Raw genomic sequence first — 20468 nt, forward strand, 5'->3', positions numbered from 1 at the left:
CGGGAGCAGCCTCGGCCGGCGGCTTCTCGGGGAGATGCTCGCGGTGGGTTACAGGGATGCAGACGTCAAAGCCAGGTTTGGGTCAGAGAGTTCGCAGCCTTCCGTGTTCACACCAGGTTTGCTTCGCTGAAACACGCGCTGCCGCCTCGGCCGGGAGCCCGGGAGGCGCCGGGAGCGCCCGGCAGGGGGCCCCGGGGAGCGCTGGGGGCCCCGCTGGCCGCGCCCCGGGGCGGGGCCGGGCCCGGAGCGGGTGTCGCGGCCTGCCCCGCGAGCGGGCGGAGCGGCGGGGCCATGGCGGAGCGGTGAGCGGGGCTCTGGGGCGGGACGGGCTCCCTCTCGGCTCCCTCCCGGGCTGCTTGCGGGCCACGAACCCGCGGCTCGGCCCGGCCCGGGGTCCGGCCGGGGCTCGGTGTCACCCCCCCCCCCCTCCCCCGGGGCTCGGTGTCACCCCCCCCCCCCTCCCCCGGGGCTCGGTGTCACCCCCCCCCCCCTCCCCCGGGGCTCGGTGTCACCCCCCCCCCCCTCCCCCGGGGCTCGGTGTCACCCCCCCCCCCCTCCCCCGGGGCTCGGTGTCACCCCCCCCCCCCTCCCCCGGGGCTCGGTGTCACCCCCCCCCCCCCTCCCCCGGGGCTCGGTGTCACCCCCCCCCCCCTCCCCCCGGGGCTCGGTGTCACCCCCCCCCCCCCTCCCCCGGGGCTCGGTGTCACCCCCCCCCCCCCTCCCCCGGGGCTCGGTGTCACCCCCCCCCCCCTCCCCCGGGGCTCGGTGTCACCCCCCCCCCCCCCATCTCCCGGTCCCGGTGTCCCCCCCCCCCCCCTCCCGGTCCCGGTGCCCTCTCGCCGCTCTGCTCGGGTCTCTGCGCTCCCCCCGCCCGGTGCCCGCTGCCGCCGCGCTGTTTCGCCAGCGTTTTTTTCCATTCTAGATGAAAAGTTCGGCCGGTTTCACATTCCTGCGAGCGCGGCTCCCCCCGGGGGCTCCGGCTTTCAGGGGCTTCTCGCGTTCCCTTTGTCTGGGGAGCGCCGGGCCCGGGGCTCCGTGTCGCTGCGAGGTGTCTGGGAGAACTTCTCGTTCTCCTGCCTTTGAAGTTGGGTTCTTTTGCCTTTTCTTCTGTCTCTTCTGCGTCTTCTCCGGCAGAAAGTGGCTTGAGGTAGTCGGTGAGAAGGAGCGTCTTGGGAAGGGGTGGCAAATCCCCTTGAGGGGGGATGTCAGGGCTCCCCTGGAACCCCGCGCGGAGCCCGGCGGCTCCTGCTCCTGCCTCCCTGCGTGGGACACCCAAGGGCGCTCGGGGACCCCCGCTACAGGTTGCTTGCTTCACCAAAGAAACCTCACAAAGCCATGTAGATCTGGGGCTATCGCTCTGCTGGCCGGGGCAGAGGAGTACAGGGCTCCTTACGCCGAATTTCATCGTGGTTCTCCCAGTGTATCGCCGCCGACAACCTCTGCTGCTTCTACAGTTCAGTGTTCGCTGGGCTGCCGAGATGGCTCTTCCCTAGCACTTGGATGGAAGCGGATCATAGCAATGCATGTGCCGAAGCCGGGTTCTGGGTCGGATAGTTCGCATGCCTTCTGTGTTCACAGCAGGTTTGCGTCGCCGTGACAGATGTCTTGGCCTTAGCTGGGAGCACGTGAGCTGCAGGAGATCCGAGTGTCCTGGCCCTGGTGCGTTTTGTAACCGAGAGGATTTCATGGTTGTCTCTGTGATGGAAAAGGCTGCTTTCAGCCTGACGGTTACTGCTCTGGCTGTTTAATGGGATTAGTACAGAGTGTAAAGGATTCACATGCTTTATGTTCTGATTATGATGAAGACTCCTGATTTTATTATTGAATCTCAGGATATTGAGTGTGAGTTTGTTGCATATAGATAATTCGGGCTTTAATTTGTCTTTGCCTGAGTGCTAGTGTCTGTGTTTTATCAGAAGCTTTACTTCAGGGAGAAGTGAAAACTTCCACACCTCATCCACCTGCTCTGGAAGGGCTGATGGATTGCTTGTGCCCAAACTCAGCCCAGGCTTTGCCACAAAAAGGTCTTTTGGCTTTGTCAGGGCATCTGAACCGCCCCGCTGTCATTCTGCAGAGACCCCAGCGTCCTCAGAACTGGGTCCCTGTGCCCTGTTCTGGCTTATCCTCTTGTTAGTTGTTTAAATGAGGCTGTGAATAAATGTCCTCTCTGTAGCTGGCTGTGACCACAGGACAAGCATCTGCTCCCAGCAGCTCGTTTTGCTCTGTCTGCTGGATAAGCCTGTTCCTGGGTGAGCTGTGGTAACCCCTTCGCAGGAAATGAGCTGGGAGTGAAGGTCTGTATTTGCTCTGACGTCAGCCTAGATAAGTGCAGGTGGGAGAGCTTATCAGCCCAGCCCCTGCCACGCATTTCTGGTGTCACCCCTGCTCCTCTGAAGGCGCTGCTGGAGCTATCGCAGAGCTTGCCAGGGCAATTTCCCTGGGGTGAAATGGTCTAGGGGTGAAAGACCAACTGCCTTTAAGTGAAATCAGGAGTGTAGTTCTGCTGGCAGATACAGAAGAGAAGTGATAGGCTGTGGAGGACGCCGTTGGGCATCTTGTCCACCAGTGCTGCCGTACCCTTTGTGAGCTGCTTCCATCAGCAGACCTGGCGTGTCCTGGAGCTCACCCCTGAGGTGGAGCTGTGCCTTCAGTTTGTATTTGACTCAGTGCAGATAAAGCTTGGTCCTTGGGAAACACCTTCAGACACACCAGAGGATGGAAACTAATCCGGAGTTCAAAGGACGGCAGCGTTTCCTGCTTCCCTGTGGTCTCCTTTCCCAGTGTTTCCATTCCTGTTGTACTCCCCAAGTGGCTTTCTCTGTGGATGATGCAATTAGGAGGAGATGCTTGTGAGCTTCCAGCAAATAAATATGTCAGAATTTGAAATGCTTCATTTGGGCTCCCTCCATCCTTCCCAGGTGGAGCACAATTATTTGTGCCTTGTTGTGACACGTATGCGCTTGTGTTACTTTAAAAAGCCCTCCAGGCAGATTCAGATGGTTAGTGAAGTGCTTCTTATTTGCAGTAAAACCAAATTCCCCAGCGGATGTTGGGGTTTAGTGGTAGCTGGATTCATGCAGGTATTGTGAGCTCTGCCGTGGTCACTCACACACTGGATGTTAATAAGGGCAGCTCCCCTGCAGGGAAGACGGCTTTGATGATCAAGCGATTTCTTGCACTTTTTAGTAGCTCAGTCATGAGTGTCCACTGGAGCAAGCTGTCTCTGGTTGTTTTCATACCTTTCGTGGGGAAGAGTAGTTTTCTGCTTTGGGCAGTTTCTTCAAGCAGTCAGGTTTTGGAGTGACATTAACTACAGCAGCAGATGTGGAGTCCATCTGTGCATACATCTGGAACGAGATGCTGCAGGTCAAGAGAGAGAGATTGTTTTACACTTGGTCTTTGTCTCATGGGAGAGTGGAAAACATGCCATTATTTGATATTCTCTCATCCTAATTACTGTTCCAAGAATTTGAGGTTACTGATGTAAGGAACAACAGTGTGAGGGTGGGGAGGCCCTGGCCCAGGTTGCCCAGAGCAGAGGTGGCTGCCCCATCCCTGGAGGGGTTCCAGGCCAGGCTGGATGGGGCTTGGAGCCCCTGATCCAGTGGGAGGTGTCCCTGCCCATGGCAGGGGTGGGACTGGATGGGCTTTGAGGTCCCTCCCAACCCAAACCATTCTGTGATATTTCTGGTTGAATTCCATTCTCCAGCTCCTCTCGTGAGCTCTTTTCTTTCTGTGTTGGCAGCTGCCATTTGTTGGTTATGCGATGCCCAGAGCTAAAAGAGGCTTGGGAAGCTTATAGTGAGGGTGCTAAAGATCCAAATTGCTTATTTTCACTGAAGTGTGGGAGGTGGGGAGGACTGTGATTTCCAGGGCAACGTTAGTACTGCCAGTGTGGCAGCCTGAGCAGCTGGGGGTGTGTGGCCTCCTGCAGTTCCGTGTTGCTGATAAAAGAAGGGGATGGACAATGTCAGTTTCAGAAAATTCCCACTGGAAAAAAATGAGCTGAAAGACAGAAGAACTGGAGATGCTGAGATTGTTTTTTTTTAGTCTTGTCTTTTTGGACTTACGGTCATGTATGAAATTCCAGTGAGGACAAGCACTGCTGGGGAACTTCTGAAACTGAGAGGTCTGAATAAAATTCAGTTATTCGTTGGCATCCTCATCTGCCACCAAAGGCAAATAGAAGGCTGGTGCTACACAGAGGATGTATTTTCTCATATTCTCTCATATTCTGCTTGTGCCCAGCTCCCTGAGGCAAGCTCTCGCTGCACTTTTCCTTCCTCTATGGAAACTCCTCTGCTCTGCAATGAAATGAAGATGACGGCGAGTGCCCTGTGCTCCGTGGACTTGCTGAGCGTTCCTGTTTCAGCCTGGGCAGAGCAGTCCTGGGCCCCTCTGAACCAACCTTTTCCTTAGCTGCAGGGTTTATGATCTACCAAAACCAAACAATCCGAGCGAGAGGAAAAACCCCCAACCTGTGCTGGGCTTGTTTGTGTGTGTAACTTGGCAGGTGTGGATGCTGCCATGGGGCATTTTGCTTTGGCAGATGGGGCTGCTTCCTACCTGGGTAAACAAAGTTGCTGCTTTCTGGCTGGAAACCTGTTAGAGGCAGAAAAGACTCAGTGTAGTGGGGTTTTGTGTTGTCTTGGACGTGTTGAACCAGTGGCCCAGGGCCAGGTGCGCTGCAGCACAGATCACCTCTTTGTTTTTGAGATCTGTTTAGTTTTGTTAGCGTTTATTTTTGCCCATGGAGAATGACAGGGGGCTTTCTGTCTCCATCACTGTGACATCAAGAAAAGCTCTGCACAGTGCTCCCCAGCTTGCTGAGACCCAGCTCTGCAAATCCCCTTCAGCCACATGGAGTTCAACTGCCTTGGCTTTTTTTTTGCCTCAGAGGCGTTGGGATGTCTTGCTCGTGGGTTTTTGTGTGTAGCAGCAGTCAGGGCTCCAACTAGGAGGAGGCTGAATTGGTGTAAAATATCTTCAGTAACAAAGTGAAGTCAGGGAGTAAGTTTTCACAGGAGACTTCGTAGCTGAATAATGAAATACAGACCCAGGGGATGAGTTAGAGAAGCAGCGTTGGTGTCATGCTGCCTAAAAAGATGCCCCTGCAGAGGCTGAAGCAAAGCCAAGCGGAGGACGCATGCACTGCTGGCCGGGCTGGCTTGGTTTTATCACCAGGACCCTGTCCTGCTCCAGCCAGCTGCTCCTGGTCACCCCAGTGGCTCCAGCCCCTCACCTTCTGCTCATCTGCTTGTGCAGTTGTGCTCTCCTCGCAGCCTCGTCTGCTCTGGGCTTGTTGCCCATGTGCTTCTGGTGCTGGGTGGGCAATATCAAGAACAGGGCTTAGGGCAACCTGTGAGTGGTCACACGCTGTGATCCAGGCTCTAAGTCTCCCCTGTGTATGTTTGAAGAGTCACCCAAGGCGCAGCTGCTAGTTCCAACGTGCTCAGTTTGTCATAGGACGGTAAATGCCGTATCTGGTCCTCTGCTGGTCTGATGGCTCTTCCTCCTCCTGGTGGTTCTTTGATGATCCTCCGATAGCTACAGCTGTCCAGCTGTATGTCGGGCGTGCTGTTGGCCTCTTGTTTGCTCCCAAGCTGCAGTAAGGAGGTCTGGGATTTTTTATTAGCCCTACCAAAGCATTTCTCTTAAGTTATGGTGAGAGGAGAAGCTCCAAGTGTTTTCCAAACCCGCAGTGATGAATCAACATCAAGTAAAGCAAGGAGATGGTGGAAGGGCTGCGTGCTGAGGTGCAGAGCGAGGAGCATTGCACTTAACATGTTCCTAAAGACAGATCCTGAGCACACTGTAATGCAGAGGTACGTTTTCTTAGCAATTCATATTGTCCTAATGCAGCAGATAGTCTGGTTGGGATACAGCTGAGTTACATTTAGTCGGTGCAGTAAAATGAGTGTGAAGCGAGTGGTGTTGGGGCTTGGAGGGCAGCTCTTTGCTAGGGTCGATCAACCCTGGGCCTCTGCCTGCAGTCCTGAATTAGAGCACAAAACAGCAGAAGAGTTGCAGTTTTGGCTTAAACTCCTTTAAAATCTTGCCCCTGAAATAAGCTACTTCTATTTTCAGTAAATTAGTTGTAAAACCACTGAAAATGAGAGTGAAAAGCAAGTGCTGTGGTCCTTTCTGTACTGTGGATCTGGAAGCTGCTGAAGAAATGCCTGGTGAGTAGGTGCCAGCCTGACAACTCTGCCTAAATTCCCTAAAGCCAGAATTTGGCATCAGTTTAAAGCACCGGTGTGAGGTTCTGGAGGCTGAAGGCTTTTCCAAAGTCTGTTTTGGGGTGGCAAGAAGCGTGAAAGAGAAGAAAATCAGTGCTGATATTCTAGTGGGTGAAGCTGTGCACTGCCACCTTCACTTCTGGGCCTCTGTCAGAATGATTGAGTTCACTAAAACAAGAGAAAGTTGGCTGCTTTTCAGTTGGCAAGCTGGATTAGCTGCATGTGGGATTGAGGAGCTCCAGTGTCCTTGAGTGATGAGTACTGGGATGCACTGTGGGGGGGACGTGGAGAGGACCTCCTCTGTCCAGCAACAGCAAGTCTTTGGCTCTGCTCTACCTTCAGCGAGCCATGATGTTATCATCCAGCTCCCTCTCCCATGGTCTGTTGTGCCAGCTTTGGTGCTGTGCTGCAGGAGTGACTTTGGGAACATTGTGGAGACCCCTCCGCGAGCGAGGGAGGCTGGCAGAGCACACTGCAGGGCAGAGCTCCCTTTGGTGGGGACACTTGTTCGGATTGCTCCTGATGAAGCAAAGAGGGCTGGATGAGGCCAACAAAGGGGGAGATGTCAGTGATTTCAGCCTCTCTGGCTCCCCATAACCCTTCCCCGGCAAGGCAGTCTCTCGGGGTGCAGTGGCAGCGTCCCCTGTGTGCTGCCTCTGACACTAAGCACGTGTGTGCTTGAACTTCATTTGATATTGGAACAATGAAATCACTCTTTTCTATCGCCTTTTGGATGAGGAAAGCTTCTGCTGAGCTTTGAGAGATGTCTGTGTGTGTGGAGGAGGGGATTTGTATTAGCCCAGCAGGTTTGGTGCAAAGGTGTGTGTGGTGCTAGGCTGGAGGGAAGCCTTCACCTGAGGCTGCTCACTGCCTGCCCTGCTGACTCGGGAGTGTGAAGTAAAGACTGGGTGGGGGAAGGTGGATGGTGTGGCAACCACCAAGTAGCTCAGTGAACAGCGCAGACTTCATCTCAAAATGTAAAAATGTGTGACTTCAGTGGTCAATGTGTTCATTCTAGCCTGGCTGGCTCAGGCAGTGACCTGTGCTCAGCGTGTGTTGGTTTTGGGCTCTGCGGGGAAGAGCAGTTTCCTATTTGAGAGTATTTTCTGATACTGCGTACATCGTGTACTCAGGGTGCTGAAACAGAATAGCCCCTGCAACTGGCCGTGGCGGCTCCCTTACCGCAGTCCTGGCAACGCCTGCCCTGAGCGGAGTTCGGCCCCAGGAACGGCACACGGGCCAGGGGGGTGTGCACTGAATTCCCATTACCTTGCTCAAACCTCTGGTCTTTTCAGCTGTTTCTTCAAGTGAGCGTGTGGGGATGGTCAGAGAGCAGACACGTTGCTCGGGGGCTGCCTGCAGGGCTGCTGTCTTGCCTTTCTGGAGTTTCCATGGACTGCAGAGAGGATTGGAGGGGCTTTATATGAGTGAGGCGTGTTTCCCTGAAATTGCCATTTGGAGATTGTCGCCTGTGGTAGGAACTTGTGTGGCTTTGCCTACGGGGCTGTAGCTGTAAGCCCTACTCATGGTGTGGCTGCTGCCTTTGGGAAAGGCAAATTACATCCATGAGCATAAGCAGCTTTAATGGTGAGATGGTCAAGGGCTTGGACCGCTCCATTGGTCCTTGTGGAAGTGCAGCCCATCGTTAGGACAGGGAGTCCGTGGGCTGGTGCTGTGCAAATCAGGGGTGGTGGGGAACGTTCAGCCCTGTCGGGGCAGAGCTCTCCGTGTTGCTCCAGCTGCAGAGGGATATCGGGCTTCATCTCTTTCAGCTTCACACCTGCTAAGCTGTGGTGGAAGACATCAAGAAGAGTTACAAACAGCTGTGGGAGATGCAATCCCTCGCTGCTCTTGTGCTTCAGGCAAAAACTGATAAGTGATATTTTTATGTTTTAGACCAAAACCTTTTGCTGTCTAAACCTATTTTGCATTTTTTTCAGCAGTTGGACCCTGCTTCTTGTATCTGGCAGGACCTTGGCAGCAGCCATGCGGGCCTTGACCTTGGCTGCAGCTCTGTGTGCTCAGCAGTGCTGGAAACAAAGGGAAGGTCAAGGCTGTGGGTGCTCCCTGGAAGGGAGATGCTGCCATGGGCTGCTGCTCCCCTGGCATCTTGTCTGCCCTTCAGTGTGGTTCTGTGTCCCCCGAGGAAGGAAGAGCCTTGACCCTTCAGCTTCGTGTTTCAGGGTGCCTCAGGAGGGCCTTTGGCCATGTAACATGTTTCTAGCTAGAAACACATCTCAGTTTGGGCAGCTGGAAACTGGGAATATGCTGTTAGTGGTGAAAACTCTACGTATGTGCCCAGGATCAGTCATGAGAACTTTGAGCCGGTGGATCTGATGAGCTCTTTATGACTGGCAGCATTAATAAAATCGATGAGTCTTATGTCTGCCCTGCTGCAGAGCTGGTGTTTCCTCTTGACCTGCTAAAGGGGCTCTGCTGTTGCAGTTGTGTGAGTTTGTCTGCTTTGCGCAGCTCTGTCCCTCTGCTCCAGAGTAGCTTGTAGGACCAGAGGTGGCATGGGAATTTTTCAGTGGTAACATTGGCAGCTCAGAAGGAATGGATTCCTCCACCAAGAAAAGAGCAAAGACTTTTTTTCTTTTAAAACAAGACAGAAGACAAAAGGAAATATGCCGGAGAAAGAAGGCTGATGGAGATAGAAAGATGTTGGTCAAAAAGAGGAAGCTGTATCCATACAAAAAGATCAGAAGAAGTATTTATTTCAGCAGATTACATGTAAAATCAAAGTAAGGCAGACCAGAATAAGACTTTTGAAGAGTGAATTTGGCAAATATGATTAATTTTCAAGTGCATCAGAAACCTTTTGGAGACAGACAACAGAAGAGATCAAGGTGGGAGAGGCATGAAAACAAAGCTGTCATAGAAGAATATAAACCATTTTTTGGCTGTCTCGACTGCTGTGGAGGAGCTTTGTAAACAACGAGTGTGCTACAAAAGAGCTGTCTGAGAAACTGTCTCGCATTGAATATCAGTAGGAATAGCTCTAGAGGGAACAGAGGAGCTGATTAGACACTGTAGGGAACAGATAGCGTTTGCTCAAGAGTGCGGTAGGATCTTAAGTCTGACATTGCTGGGATACTTTCATGTGTATCCTGTTGCTCAAGTTTCTGTGGTATCGCAGAAGCTGATGGTGGCAAATGTGATGGCATTTTATCTGTGCTGGGTGTGCTGCCAGGAAAGGGCTGGAGAGGATCCTGGGCACCGCCGACTGGGATCTGACCTCCCTGCCTGCAGCTCCACAACGAAAAACAAGGTCACTGATGGCATGGCCAAGCGTGGTGGCTCAGGAAGGGGTTCGCTGGGCTAATGTGAAGGCAAGCCCTGCCTTGTGAACCTGCTGAAGCTTGGTGGCTGTGTGGGTAGCCGGGTCAATAGACATCCTGTATTTGGGTTTTCATACATCCTTTCACAAGGTTCTTTACCAAAGGCTTTTAGGAAACTTAAGTCACTGTGGGAATGGAGGAAAGGCCTGAGACTGAGAACTGGTGAAAGCCTGGGATGCAAAGGGTAGGGCTTAATGGTTGTTTTCAATATGAATATGACTCCGTGTGAGGCCCTGGAGACTGATGTTGGAACTGGTGTTCATCCTGTGGAGGTGCAGTGAGTTCCCCACGTTTACAGAGGACTCTGAACTCCTTCGGGTTGTTGGGTACCTCACTGAAATCCAAAAGGACCTCAGAGAACTGAGAAAGTGGACAAACAAGTGGCAGATGAACTTTAGTGTAGGAAAATGTGGGGTACTTTTAGAGGAGGGTTATCTATACCAGGCCTATATCATTCTAAACCTGGAACCAGTGGTTACAGCTGAGGAAGGACCTTGGAGTCACCATCATTAGTTCTCTGAAATTATCAATTCAGGATACAATGTTGGCCAAAACAGCCAGGAACCTTTGGTCAACATCAGCACAGGGGACAGGCAGAGGACATGGTTTTGACCCTCTGTGACACCTTGGTGCTTTTCTTGGGGCTTTTCTTGGGTGCAGTTCTGGTTTCTGTATCTTGATAAGGACAGTGGTGTTGGAAAGGCTGCAGAGAAGACAATTAAAATGACTGAGGGACCAAGCAGCAGCCTAGCAAGGGGTGAGAAAAAACTTGTGACTGCTTGGTTTAGAACAGAAGTGTGGTGTAGTGTATGATCAAGGTATGCAAAATCATGAAGGCATTGATTAAGTTGAATTTCTTCTACTAAGTCTTGTGGCACTGGAACCAGGGACACTTGGTGAAACCTACAGGAGGTCGGCTTAAAGTGGGTAGAAGAGAACTACCTTTGTTTTACACAGTGTGCGATGAACTGAATTGATTGTCTGAGGAGGTTGTGAACGCAAAAGGCATCAGCAGGTACAAAAAGCACTCAGGTGAATTTACAGGCAGTCAAACTGAAACAGATCCTGGGAGGAACAGCCAGGGATGTGCCTTTAGCAACCGTAATAAAGGTGTGATTCTAGGGGGCTGAGGAAGAAGATGGGGTGAAGGTATGACCAGGCTCACGTGGTCTGCCTAGAAACCCTCTCCTGTTGTCCCAGCTGTTGACAGGATGGAGGTGCTGCTGGTTTCACCCAAGATGTGTGTCTTACATTCTTGAAAGTTTCCAGAAGCCAGCATTCGGTAGGAATGTAGATAGATCTGACATGTTGTGGAAGAGCCAGCATGCCTTTTGTAGACCAAAGCTGAGCCTCATTGATACTTGGAAGGTGTTTGTGAGCACGTGGCAGGGGTGATAATAGAATCATAGAATCACCAGGTTGGAAAAGACCCACCAGATCATCGAGTCCAACCATTCCCTTCAATCACTAAACCATGTCCCTCAGCACCTCATCCACCCGTCCCTTAAACCCCTCCAGGGAAGGTGACTCAACCCCCTCCCTGGGCAGCCTCTGCCAGGGACCAGTGACCCTTTCCGTGAAAAATTTTTTCCTAATGTCCAGCCTAAACCTCCCCTGGCGGAGCTTGAGGCCATTCCCTCTTGTCCTGTCCCCTGTCACTTGGGAGAAGAGGCCAGCACCCTCCTCTCTACAACCTCCTTTCAGGTAGTTGTAGAGAGCAATGAGGTCTCCCCTCAGCCTCCTCTTCTCCAGGCTAAACACCCCCAGCTCTCTCAGCCGTTCCTCATAAGGCCTGTTCTCCAGCCCCTTCACCAGCTTTGTTGCTCTTCTCTGGACTCGCTCCAGAGCCTCAACGTCCTTCTTGTGGTGAGGGGCCCAGACCTGAACACAGGATTCAAGGAGTTCACAGTGGAGGGATCTCTGCCTCTTACAGCATTTGACTGTGACCTGGGAAAGCGGATGGAGGTGGTGGCTGACACAGGCCATGTGTGCAGCGCTGGGCTCTGAGCAAGCGAGGTAAGAAACCCTGAGCACTGAAATCCAGGAATGTCAGGGTAGTGGGTGTTTCTGCCAAAGCATTGGCTGATGTTCAGCAGTGCTGCAGGAAGGGAGGAGGTGGTTGTGAACAGCAAAGAGGGGAGAACAGGATGAAAAAGTCATGGCACCACTGTAATCTGCTCTTAGGTTGGATATGAAGTGAGTACCAGGTCATCCCGTCTCAGAACTAAGTCCTCGCTTCCGTTTGCTGGAGGTAGAGGAAGTGCCTAGTGGGTTTTTGCTCTCTTGGTGTTTTGGGTTTTTTTTTTGTTTTTTTGTTTTGTTTTGGGGTTGTTTTTTTTGTATCAGTGGCAAATACCTTGTGCTTGGAGGTAGATGAGGACTGTCCAGGGGCACATTGGACATGAAGGGGGGTGGAATGTGGTCCATATCCTTGCCTCAGTCCGCCGTGTTGTAAGAGCCAGAGGGGGCACTGCCCGCTTTGGCAGCTTTCTGAATTTGCCCCTTTTTTTGCCTTCCCTGCCGCTGCTGAAAGTGAAAAGCTCAGCTTTGGACTGAACACAAGCTAATAAATTCTTGATGTTTTGGTGAGAGAAAACAAAAGGAACTTGTTTTGGGCACCAAATCAAAAAGCAAATTGTTCTCACACCACTGTGTGCTGTTACCATGTATAGCAATTACTGCCATGGCAACAGATCTTCCAAAAGAGCCAGCCAAGATCTTCCAAGGCTGCGACATAACTTCTGATACTTGCTCATTGTGGTGCTATTATTAACTGTGTTTCCCCCCCCCTTGCAGCCAGGAAGTTTCTTCTTCCTCGTGCACCAGGCACGAGGGATAAGCTCATTTTAAATCATTTGTGGGGAGAAGTGACACTGGGGATTTCCTGCATTTTTTTTTTTTTGTTCTGGAGATCCTGTCTGGTGCTTCCAGCCCTGCAGCTGCCCCTGAGCTGAGCTGGGCCGGCTCTTGGGCTATTTATAAGAAAGCCAAGTCTGGGTTTTTTATTTGTTTTCTCCCCTTGCTTCCCCCTGCCTCTAAAGCAGGACAAATGGATGACACACATTTACTCTTCCAGCTATGCACAGAGACCAAAGTGTTTAATTCGGGTTGACTTGGTCAAAGGGAGAACCTGCTGCCAGTTAAATGTGATCTGGGCCAAGCTCTGTTCTATGCAATTTCTTTACTTACCTCCTGGTCATTTAAGCAAGATAAAGCCTGTGTATTCAAATTTGGGGTTCAACTGTTCTTGGTAGTAGTTAAATTTAATCATAGAATCGTGGAATGGTTTGAGTAGGAAGGGAATCTCAAAGCCCATCCAGTCTCACCGCTGCCATGGGCAGGGACACCTCCCACTGGATCAGGGGCTCCAAGCCCCATCCAGCCTGGACTTGAACCCCTCCAGGGATGGGGCAGCCACCCCTGCTGTGGGCAACCTGGGCCAGGGCCTCCCCACCCTCACAGCAAAACATTTCTTCTTAAGATCTCATCTCAATCTCACGTCTTTCGGCTCCAGACCATTCCCGCTCATCCTTTCGCTGCACTCCCTGATCCAGAGCCCCTCCCCAGCTTTCCTGGAGCCCCTTTCAGTCCTGGAAGCTGCTATAAGGTCTCCCCGCAGCCTTCCCTTCTCCAGGCTGAACAACCCCAACTCTCTCAGCCTGTCCCAGTACAGAGGTGCTCCAGTGCTCAGATCATCTCCGTGGCCTCCTCTGGACTCGCTCAAACAGCTCCATGTCCTTTCTCTTTAGCCATGTTTAAAACCCTTAGTTGAGGACCTGGATGATAAGTCTGTTCCCTGCTCTGGTTGTACACAAGTCACAACTGTGCAGTTGTCCAGTTCCGTCCTCCAGAAGAAGGAGTTGTTTTGCTGGGCTGATCTCCGCTCCCCCAGGAATTTGCTGTTCTTCTGCAAAAATGTAGCTGTTGAATGTCCAAGCTTCCCTGCCCCCTTTCCTCACCAACTCGAGAGTTATAGGGAAGGCACTCCATGAGCACTCTTAAATTTTCCTTATTTTCCAGTGCTCTTAAGCCTTGCAGCTGCTTCTGCTGTCACTGCCTCTGACATCCCCCTTCCCCAGACCTCCCCACCCTGCTGGACTGACAGCCTGCCATTAGAACCATGAGAAAAAGGTTTAGGGGAAGCACCGAGTCTTTTATCCTATCGACCTCCTTGAGGAAGGTGAAGAAATGGGTGTATGCCCTGCAAAAGAGTGATGCAGGTCAAGAAATAACTCAGTTGTGTCCACGGGGTGCAACTGCATCCTTTTATTGCTGCTCTCTCCATCTCTTGGGAGGGTCTATTGGAGGTGGTACCACCAGCAGTGCCACCAAGGGCTGCGGCTCCCTGGGGAGGCAGTGTGTGATACAGCAGTTTGGCCGAATGAGCCTATCGGGGAGGGTAGCAACTCACAGCCCAGCTGGTTTTTCTCCTAGACATCCCCAGGAAGCAGTCAAGACCCTTTCTGAGCACCTCTGGGGGCTGACACAATTGCTCACAAATAACCAGCACCTTGCTGACGCCCAGAAAGGTCAATCCAACTTTGTTTCTGTGACATGGGGAGAATTAAGACAGATTTGGGGCTTAAACTAATCGCGCTTTGCTCAGACAGGAGCTTGCAGAGATCTTCGGTTTTAAAAATGCTGTGCCTGTGTTGAGTGAATCAGTCTTTTCTTTTCCTCATTAGATCAAGCCAGATCTTGTTAATGGCAAAGCCCCAGAACTGTATACAACTGGTGTTTGTTTGGAGTCCCAAGGTGTTATGGTAGTCACTAGGACAGACACAAGTGGGTAGCGCACATAAAGCAGAGGCTGGAATCTAGCTCACGGGATGCGACTCCTGCCCACACCACCGTGTTTTAGAGATGATCAGGAAAAGAATGTCAGTTCAGGGCACCACTTAAACACGCCTTTCCTTTGGGAGGAAGCTTTTTTCATGGTTTATTACATCAGCAATAGAAACAATGGAAAAAATCAAACATGGGCTGTGTTTTTCATCCCAAACTTCAAATTCCTGCGTCAATGGGTGAGCTTGTCAGAGCTGGAGGGCTGCATGGAGCGGGAACCATGCACTGCTCTGTGGGGCGAGTGTGCAGGACAGGAAAGCTGCAGGGCTGGGGGAGGGACCGATGCTTCATGGTCCAGTTTGTTGGCTTCACAGCATCCTTACTGAGTCCCGTGTGATGTGCTTTTCATTCAGTCGTTCCTGTAGGCAAAACAAATGTAAAAAATTAAGTTCTCATGGGAAAGAGATATTTTGCTTCTTGTTTTCTGAGGGGTTTATGAACTCTGGGGCTGAAGTTTTTAGCTGTTTATTTACTGCCTCTCTTCCCTTGCCAAGGGAAATCGGTGTGCTTTGGAAAATGATGACTCGGAAGCAGCCCCTCTGCACAGAATCATGTTGGGATGAGTTTCCTGATGGCAGCTCGGGCTGCAGGGCATGGTTACTCTTCTGTGGACTCTGTTTCCTCTTGCCTCTGACTCTCTGCCACCCCGGCAGTGTAGCAGTTAACTGGAGTCACGCTTGACAGGCTTGAACAGCCAATGCTGCCAGGAGCTGCTCTGCAGTTGTTCTGCTCCGCTTTTTGAACAGAGACAGCTGCAGCCAGGGAGATTTGCAGAAGAATGAAATGGCCTGAAAAAGTTGTGATGAAACACTGTTATCTTTGTTTTATAGTTTTGGGCAGCAGCATCCTGTGGGCTCTGCTTGTTGAGAGAGAACCCGGTCCTCTGCAAACCCATCTGTGCTGTGAGGGGTTTTCAAGGGGCTCTGTGTTTGGGCTGGTCAATAACTGGCAGTGCTTTAAATGAACAGAGACAGAGGGCCATTATTTTCCTAATGCCATGGGTTTAGGAATGTGCTGCTTCAGATATGTCGCTTTGCAGAGTGGTGCTTGAAAGCCGCCTGCACTCCAGCCCGGCTGTTGTAGGGGGCCAAGAGCTGGCACCCAGGTGCCACCCGCTGCTCAGGTACAGCCCTGACCTGCAGGTGCTCCACCCTGTAATGACAGCCTTGGCCTCCTTTGGAACTGCTGGAGGTGTGCTGGGGTTTATATGGTCTAGTGGAGTTATTTCAGACCTGAGGTGGGTGTCTCAGGACGTCCTTTCAGTCCCTGTATGCTCTTGCTAAGCATCTGCTCACTCTCAAGGTCCTAGCTGATGGGCTCCCCTCTTCTGTGTTTATAGGTTTCTTTTCTGTTCCTGTATTCCCAGTTTTCACTCACAGACATCGTTCAGAAGCCTCTGTAAATGTTTTCTCCTTGTTGCTCAGTGTTCCCTTGCGTAGCAAATGATAAGCTTTGTGCCTGGTGTAAGTGAGCCTCTGGCATGCGGCTGCTCGCTTTGCTCTGTCACGGCTGCTATGGGCCCTCTCTTCCCTTCAGTGAAGATGGTACAAAAATTGTTTTTCTTTCCCCCTCCTGCATGGGGAAACTCTACGCTCCATAGCAGTGCAGCAGATTTGTAGCTGTGCAGTGCTTCAAATGGCTTCTCAAAGCGCGGGATGATCGCTTTGTGTAAAGAAATGATGGAATTCAGTCGGCTGCAGAGTTCCTGCGTAGCATGAGTGACGGCTGCTGGGCCGGTGGAACAGTTGTTGGGTTCATGTGGTGGGGCAGCTTTTCCAGAACAGCTCCCGATTGTGGAGCCTCTTGCTCCCGGGCTGCTCTCTTTGGCATTGACCAGCTGAGGCAGCAGCTGCAGGGTCCCTGGCTGCAAGGGCTTTGTGGCAATGCTGAGAGGCATCCCTGAAATTAGTAGCACTGATATAGGAGGCCCTGAAGAGTAAATCTCAGTCCTGAGGCAGCTGGGCAGCAAGCTGGATAAATCAGGACCTTTGTCAGTAATTCCTAGAATGACAGGGAGGGCAGCGGGTGCTGCCTTGTCCTTGAAATAGCAGGGATATCATTGGTGTGACATTACTTGCTTTGGCATAGGGAGAGTACTTGGCGTGTGCTGCTGCTCTAGGGCTCTGGGCTTTTGCCCTTCATCTGTTTGGCAGATGCATCTTCTCTGCCTTGTTCCCTGCAGCCGTATCGGCGTGATGCTGTGGCCCCGGGCGCAGCCGTGTCAGCATTGGGAAACATCACCCTGCTTAGGTCTGATTTATTCTGTTCAGTGGCTGGTGAGAGCTGGGAGGGACTCAGAGGTCTGTGGCAACAGGAACAAGCCCTGTTCAGCTTTCTGGTCACTGGCCAGGGTTTCAGTCAACAGTAGCACTGTGTTGCTGGGACTGGTCGGGAAAGCAGTAGACTCATGTGTATGTTCTGGTTTTTGCCTTGTGTCCATCACCCTGATAAAAACAGGAACAGCCCAGGACTAGTTGTAGGATTGCTGTCATGCTGGGAGACTCTCAGGTGCTGAGTCCCATCCTGAGCATCCTGTGTGACTCAGCACCAGCACACGCTCTGGAGGTGGATAAAGCCCATCTGCTCTCGCTGGAAGCCTCTGTCTGTGCTTAGTGTGACCCAAGAAGACATAAGGAGAAAGCAGATGTGTGACCTTGGGCACTTCACTGCAGGGATTTGCACACTGGAGCAGCCAGCGATGGCCTGGCCTGAGTACCCACTGCCCCTCGATGGGGCTTTGCATGGTGAGGTGGCAGCCGTGGCACTCATCGAGCCGTGCTTGAGGCACAGATCCTCACTGAGCCCGTGGAAGTGGCCTCTGGGGGCGGTGGGAAGGCATCTGTCTGCTGTGCTGGGGCTGAACTCGGGTGCCTTGGTGGGGCAGCTCCAGGGATGGAGAGCAGGCAGGGAACATCCCAGCCGTGGAGATGGGTTGATGCAGAACTCACAGGTTGCCCTGTAATGCTGTCACCCAAGCAGCTGTGAAGGATTCCTTCTCTAGGATATTGCAAAAATTGAGGGTTTCCTATGTCAGTCCTGGTTGTTTGGGCCAAAGTCTGATCACCAGCACGTTGGGATGCAGTCACTGCCAGAGTGCGGCACTGCTGGTGTTGCTCCGAGTCCTGGCGGCAGTGGATGTGACCGTGTGTCAAGGGATTGAGGGGAGCACAGCACCGTGTGTACCAGGCTCAGCTCCCACCAGAGCAGCAACCGTGCCGCTGGCACCAACCCCCCTGCAGCAGCAGCTGGAGTTGGATGGGGCTGGGGATCCGTGCAGCGCATTTTGGGAGGAGGGAGAGGATTAAAACTGCCAGCACATTTTTTTTTCCTCTGTTGAAACTCATTCTCAGAAGCTCAGCCCTTAAAAGGAAAAATGACTCTTCTGAAGCCTTCTCTGAGCTTAGGAGGTGCCACTGTGTCTGGGGGTACAGCAGAGCTTTAGGGAGGCTGCTTGAGGGTTGGGGGTTTGGACCCTGCTCTGACCTGCAAGATGAAAACTCCAGGTGTATTGGCAGGGGGTCTCAGGGACGCTGTGGTGGCAGGAGGGATCCAGGGGATGTCAAGGTGGCGGGAGGGATCCTGGGAACGCTGTGGTGTGAGAAATCCAGGGGACACCGTGGTGGCGGGGAGGATCCTGGGGGATGTAGTGGTAGTGGGAGGGATTCCGGGGACACCGTGGTGGCAGGAGGGATCCAGGGGATGCTGTGGTGGTGTGAGAGATCCAGGTGTTGCCGTAGTAGCAGGAGAGATCACAGGAATGCCGTGATGCGAGAGATCCAGGGAATGCTGTGGAATCAGCTCAGGTGCTGGATGGGTTGTGCAGGCAGATCCTGGAGCTCAAGGGAAGTGGCTCGCTGCCCTGTTCTGGCCTGGGGCTCAAGCTCTATGCTGGGTTTTATTCCCTGTCATGTAGAACTCCTGCGTCGTCTGGGACAGACGCACAGGAGAGACTGTCCAGCTAGATCCATGTCACCACCAGCCTGGGTGCCCTGGCAAAGAGCAGAGGGGAGTGCCTGGAACCTTTTTGGCACTGAATGCTTTTTGACATCTTATTTCTTTCACCCTCTGCCCAGGCGGCAGCAGGCACAGCTCTCTCTGACCATGACGCAGTCCGAGACGCTTGCCCTCACTGACACTTTGGGGACAGAGAGAAACAGAGGCTCTTGGGCTCCAAGGGAGCAGCGGGCTCTTTCCCTGGGCCCAGCCGGCAGCCCCGATCTGCGCCTCTGACAGAGGAGCTGCAGCAGGAGCCGACGCTTACCTGGCTGTGCCGCGCAGGCAGAGACGTACCCAGCCTGCATGCATGGCCAAGAGTTTTGTTTATGGGAGTGGATTTTACTTCTTCCCTCAGGTGCAATTTCCTTCACTGTTAGTGGTCCCATGGCAACTGTGCCCACATCTCTGGTACCTGAGCTCCTCCTGCTCTGTTCATGCCCATCAAGCAGGTGCTTTGTACTCTGCCCTGAAGACATGAAAACATGGATGTTTTCTGCCCCTTGCGCTTCCCTCTGTTGCAGAAGCCCTGCCCTGTGGTGAGGGATGGAGGATGGTCTGGGAGTGAGCAGCACTTCATGTCATCTCTCCCTCCCTATGGGGTGGTCTCCATGTGGTGCTGGTGCTTGCCTGGAGATGCTTCCAGGGTCTGGACCAGTACGAGCCTGGTGCTGCTGGTGGGGCTGCACAAGTCGTGATGGGCAGTGCTCAGCTCCAAGTGGGTGAGGAGAGCGTGAAGGTTGATGTGGTGGGAGATTCTGTGGTGCCCTCCCTTCTCCCTGCTGGGATACAATGCTCCGAGATGCTTGTGCATCCATCTCACCCAAGGTTCAGGTGCTGGTGTCAGGCTGTAGGACCTTACACCTTTGAGTGTGTTCTGGGCTAAATTTTAAGTGGATTATTTTTGTAGTAGGGCTGGCATGGAGTCCGTGCTTCCCTAGAGAGGATTTCCCTCTGCCCTGTAAGTGATAGAATCGTGGAATGGTTTTCGTTGGAAGGGACCTCAAAGCCCTTTCAGTCCCACCCCCTGCCATGGGCAGGGACACCTCCCCCTGGATCAGGGGCTCCAAGCCCCATCCAACCTGGCCTGGAACCCCTCCAGGGATGGGGCAGCCACCCCTGCTCTGGGCAGCCTGGGCCAGGGCCTTCCCACCCTCACAGCAAAACATTTCTCCCTAAGATCTCTTCTCTCTCTCCTCTCTTTTCAGCTCCAAACCATTCCTGCTCATCCTATCCCTGCACTCTCTGATCAAGATCCCTTCCTCAGCTTTTCTGGAGCCCCTTTCAGCACTGGAAGCTGCTCTAAGGTCTCCCCACAGCCTTCTATTCTTTATGCTGAACAGCCCCAGCTCTCGGCCTGACCTCATACAAGAGGTGCTCCAGCCCTTGGATCATCTCTGTGGCCTCCTCTGGGCTCACTCCAACAGCTCCATGTCCTTCCTGTGCCCGGGACAGGACGCAGGGCTCCACGTGGTGTCTTCATGAGCGTGGAGCAGAGGGACAGAATCCCCTCTCTGGCCCTGCTGGTCCCACTGCTTTTGGAGGCCCCAGGAAATCTCAGCCATGCCCTGAAGGTCCTCGACTCTTACTTCTTTCTGTTAGATCTTGGTGGAACCTGCTGTTAATTTTGGCGCTGCCCTGACCTGCTCCTGCAGGACGAGCTGCCCCGTGGCTGTCAGTTCTCTTCTGGCGCAGGGCTGAATCGGGAGCCTCGATGACAAGATGGGAGCTGACGGTGCTGGCCTGTGGGCTTGGAGGGAGTTTGGGAATCGTTGGGGAACAAGCAAGAACCAGCAGAGTCTGAGCAACCAAAAGGCCACAAAGTTTCTCATCTGACGTCTCTATCTTTGAAAATACCACTTAGCAGAAGGCTTTGGGCTTTGGCTGTGTTTCTTTCTTTAATTAAAAACACCAGAGTAATGAGATGCTGTGTGCTAGGACCTTTTCCTGGCTCTCCTGCCTTTAACCCACCCAAGCCCTTGTGATGTGCTCCATTCTCTCAGATGTGTTGCTGGCTCTGCTGTCAGCGAGCTGCCTCGTTCTGCTCTGG

The 20468-nt window shown here is 52.8% G+C and overlaps 1 protein-coding gene across 1 annotated transcript in view; it reads left to right on the forward strand.

Annotated features, from left to right (window-relative positions):
- Positions 1-252: 252 nt before the first annotated feature.
- The window catches only part of LOC138728667 (rho GTPase-activating protein 39-like), a 56767-nt gene continuing 36551 nt past the window's right edge, over positions 253-20468 (forward strand). Inside the window, exon 1 of the mRNA XM_069872206.1 lies at positions 253-302. Within this exon, the coding sequence (XP_069728307.1) occupies positions 292-302 (11 nt within the window). The 5' untranslated portion in view covers positions 253-291. The remainder of the gene's footprint in view (positions 303-20468) is intronic.

The sequence above is a fragment of the Phaenicophaeus curvirostris genome, chromosome 18 (assembly GCF_032191515.1).
Source record: "Phaenicophaeus curvirostris isolate KB17595 chromosome 18, BPBGC_Pcur_1.0, whole genome shotgun sequence".
Classification (NCBI taxonomy): domain Eukaryota; kingdom Metazoa; phylum Chordata; class Aves; order Cuculiformes; family Cuculidae; genus Phaenicophaeus; species Phaenicophaeus curvirostris.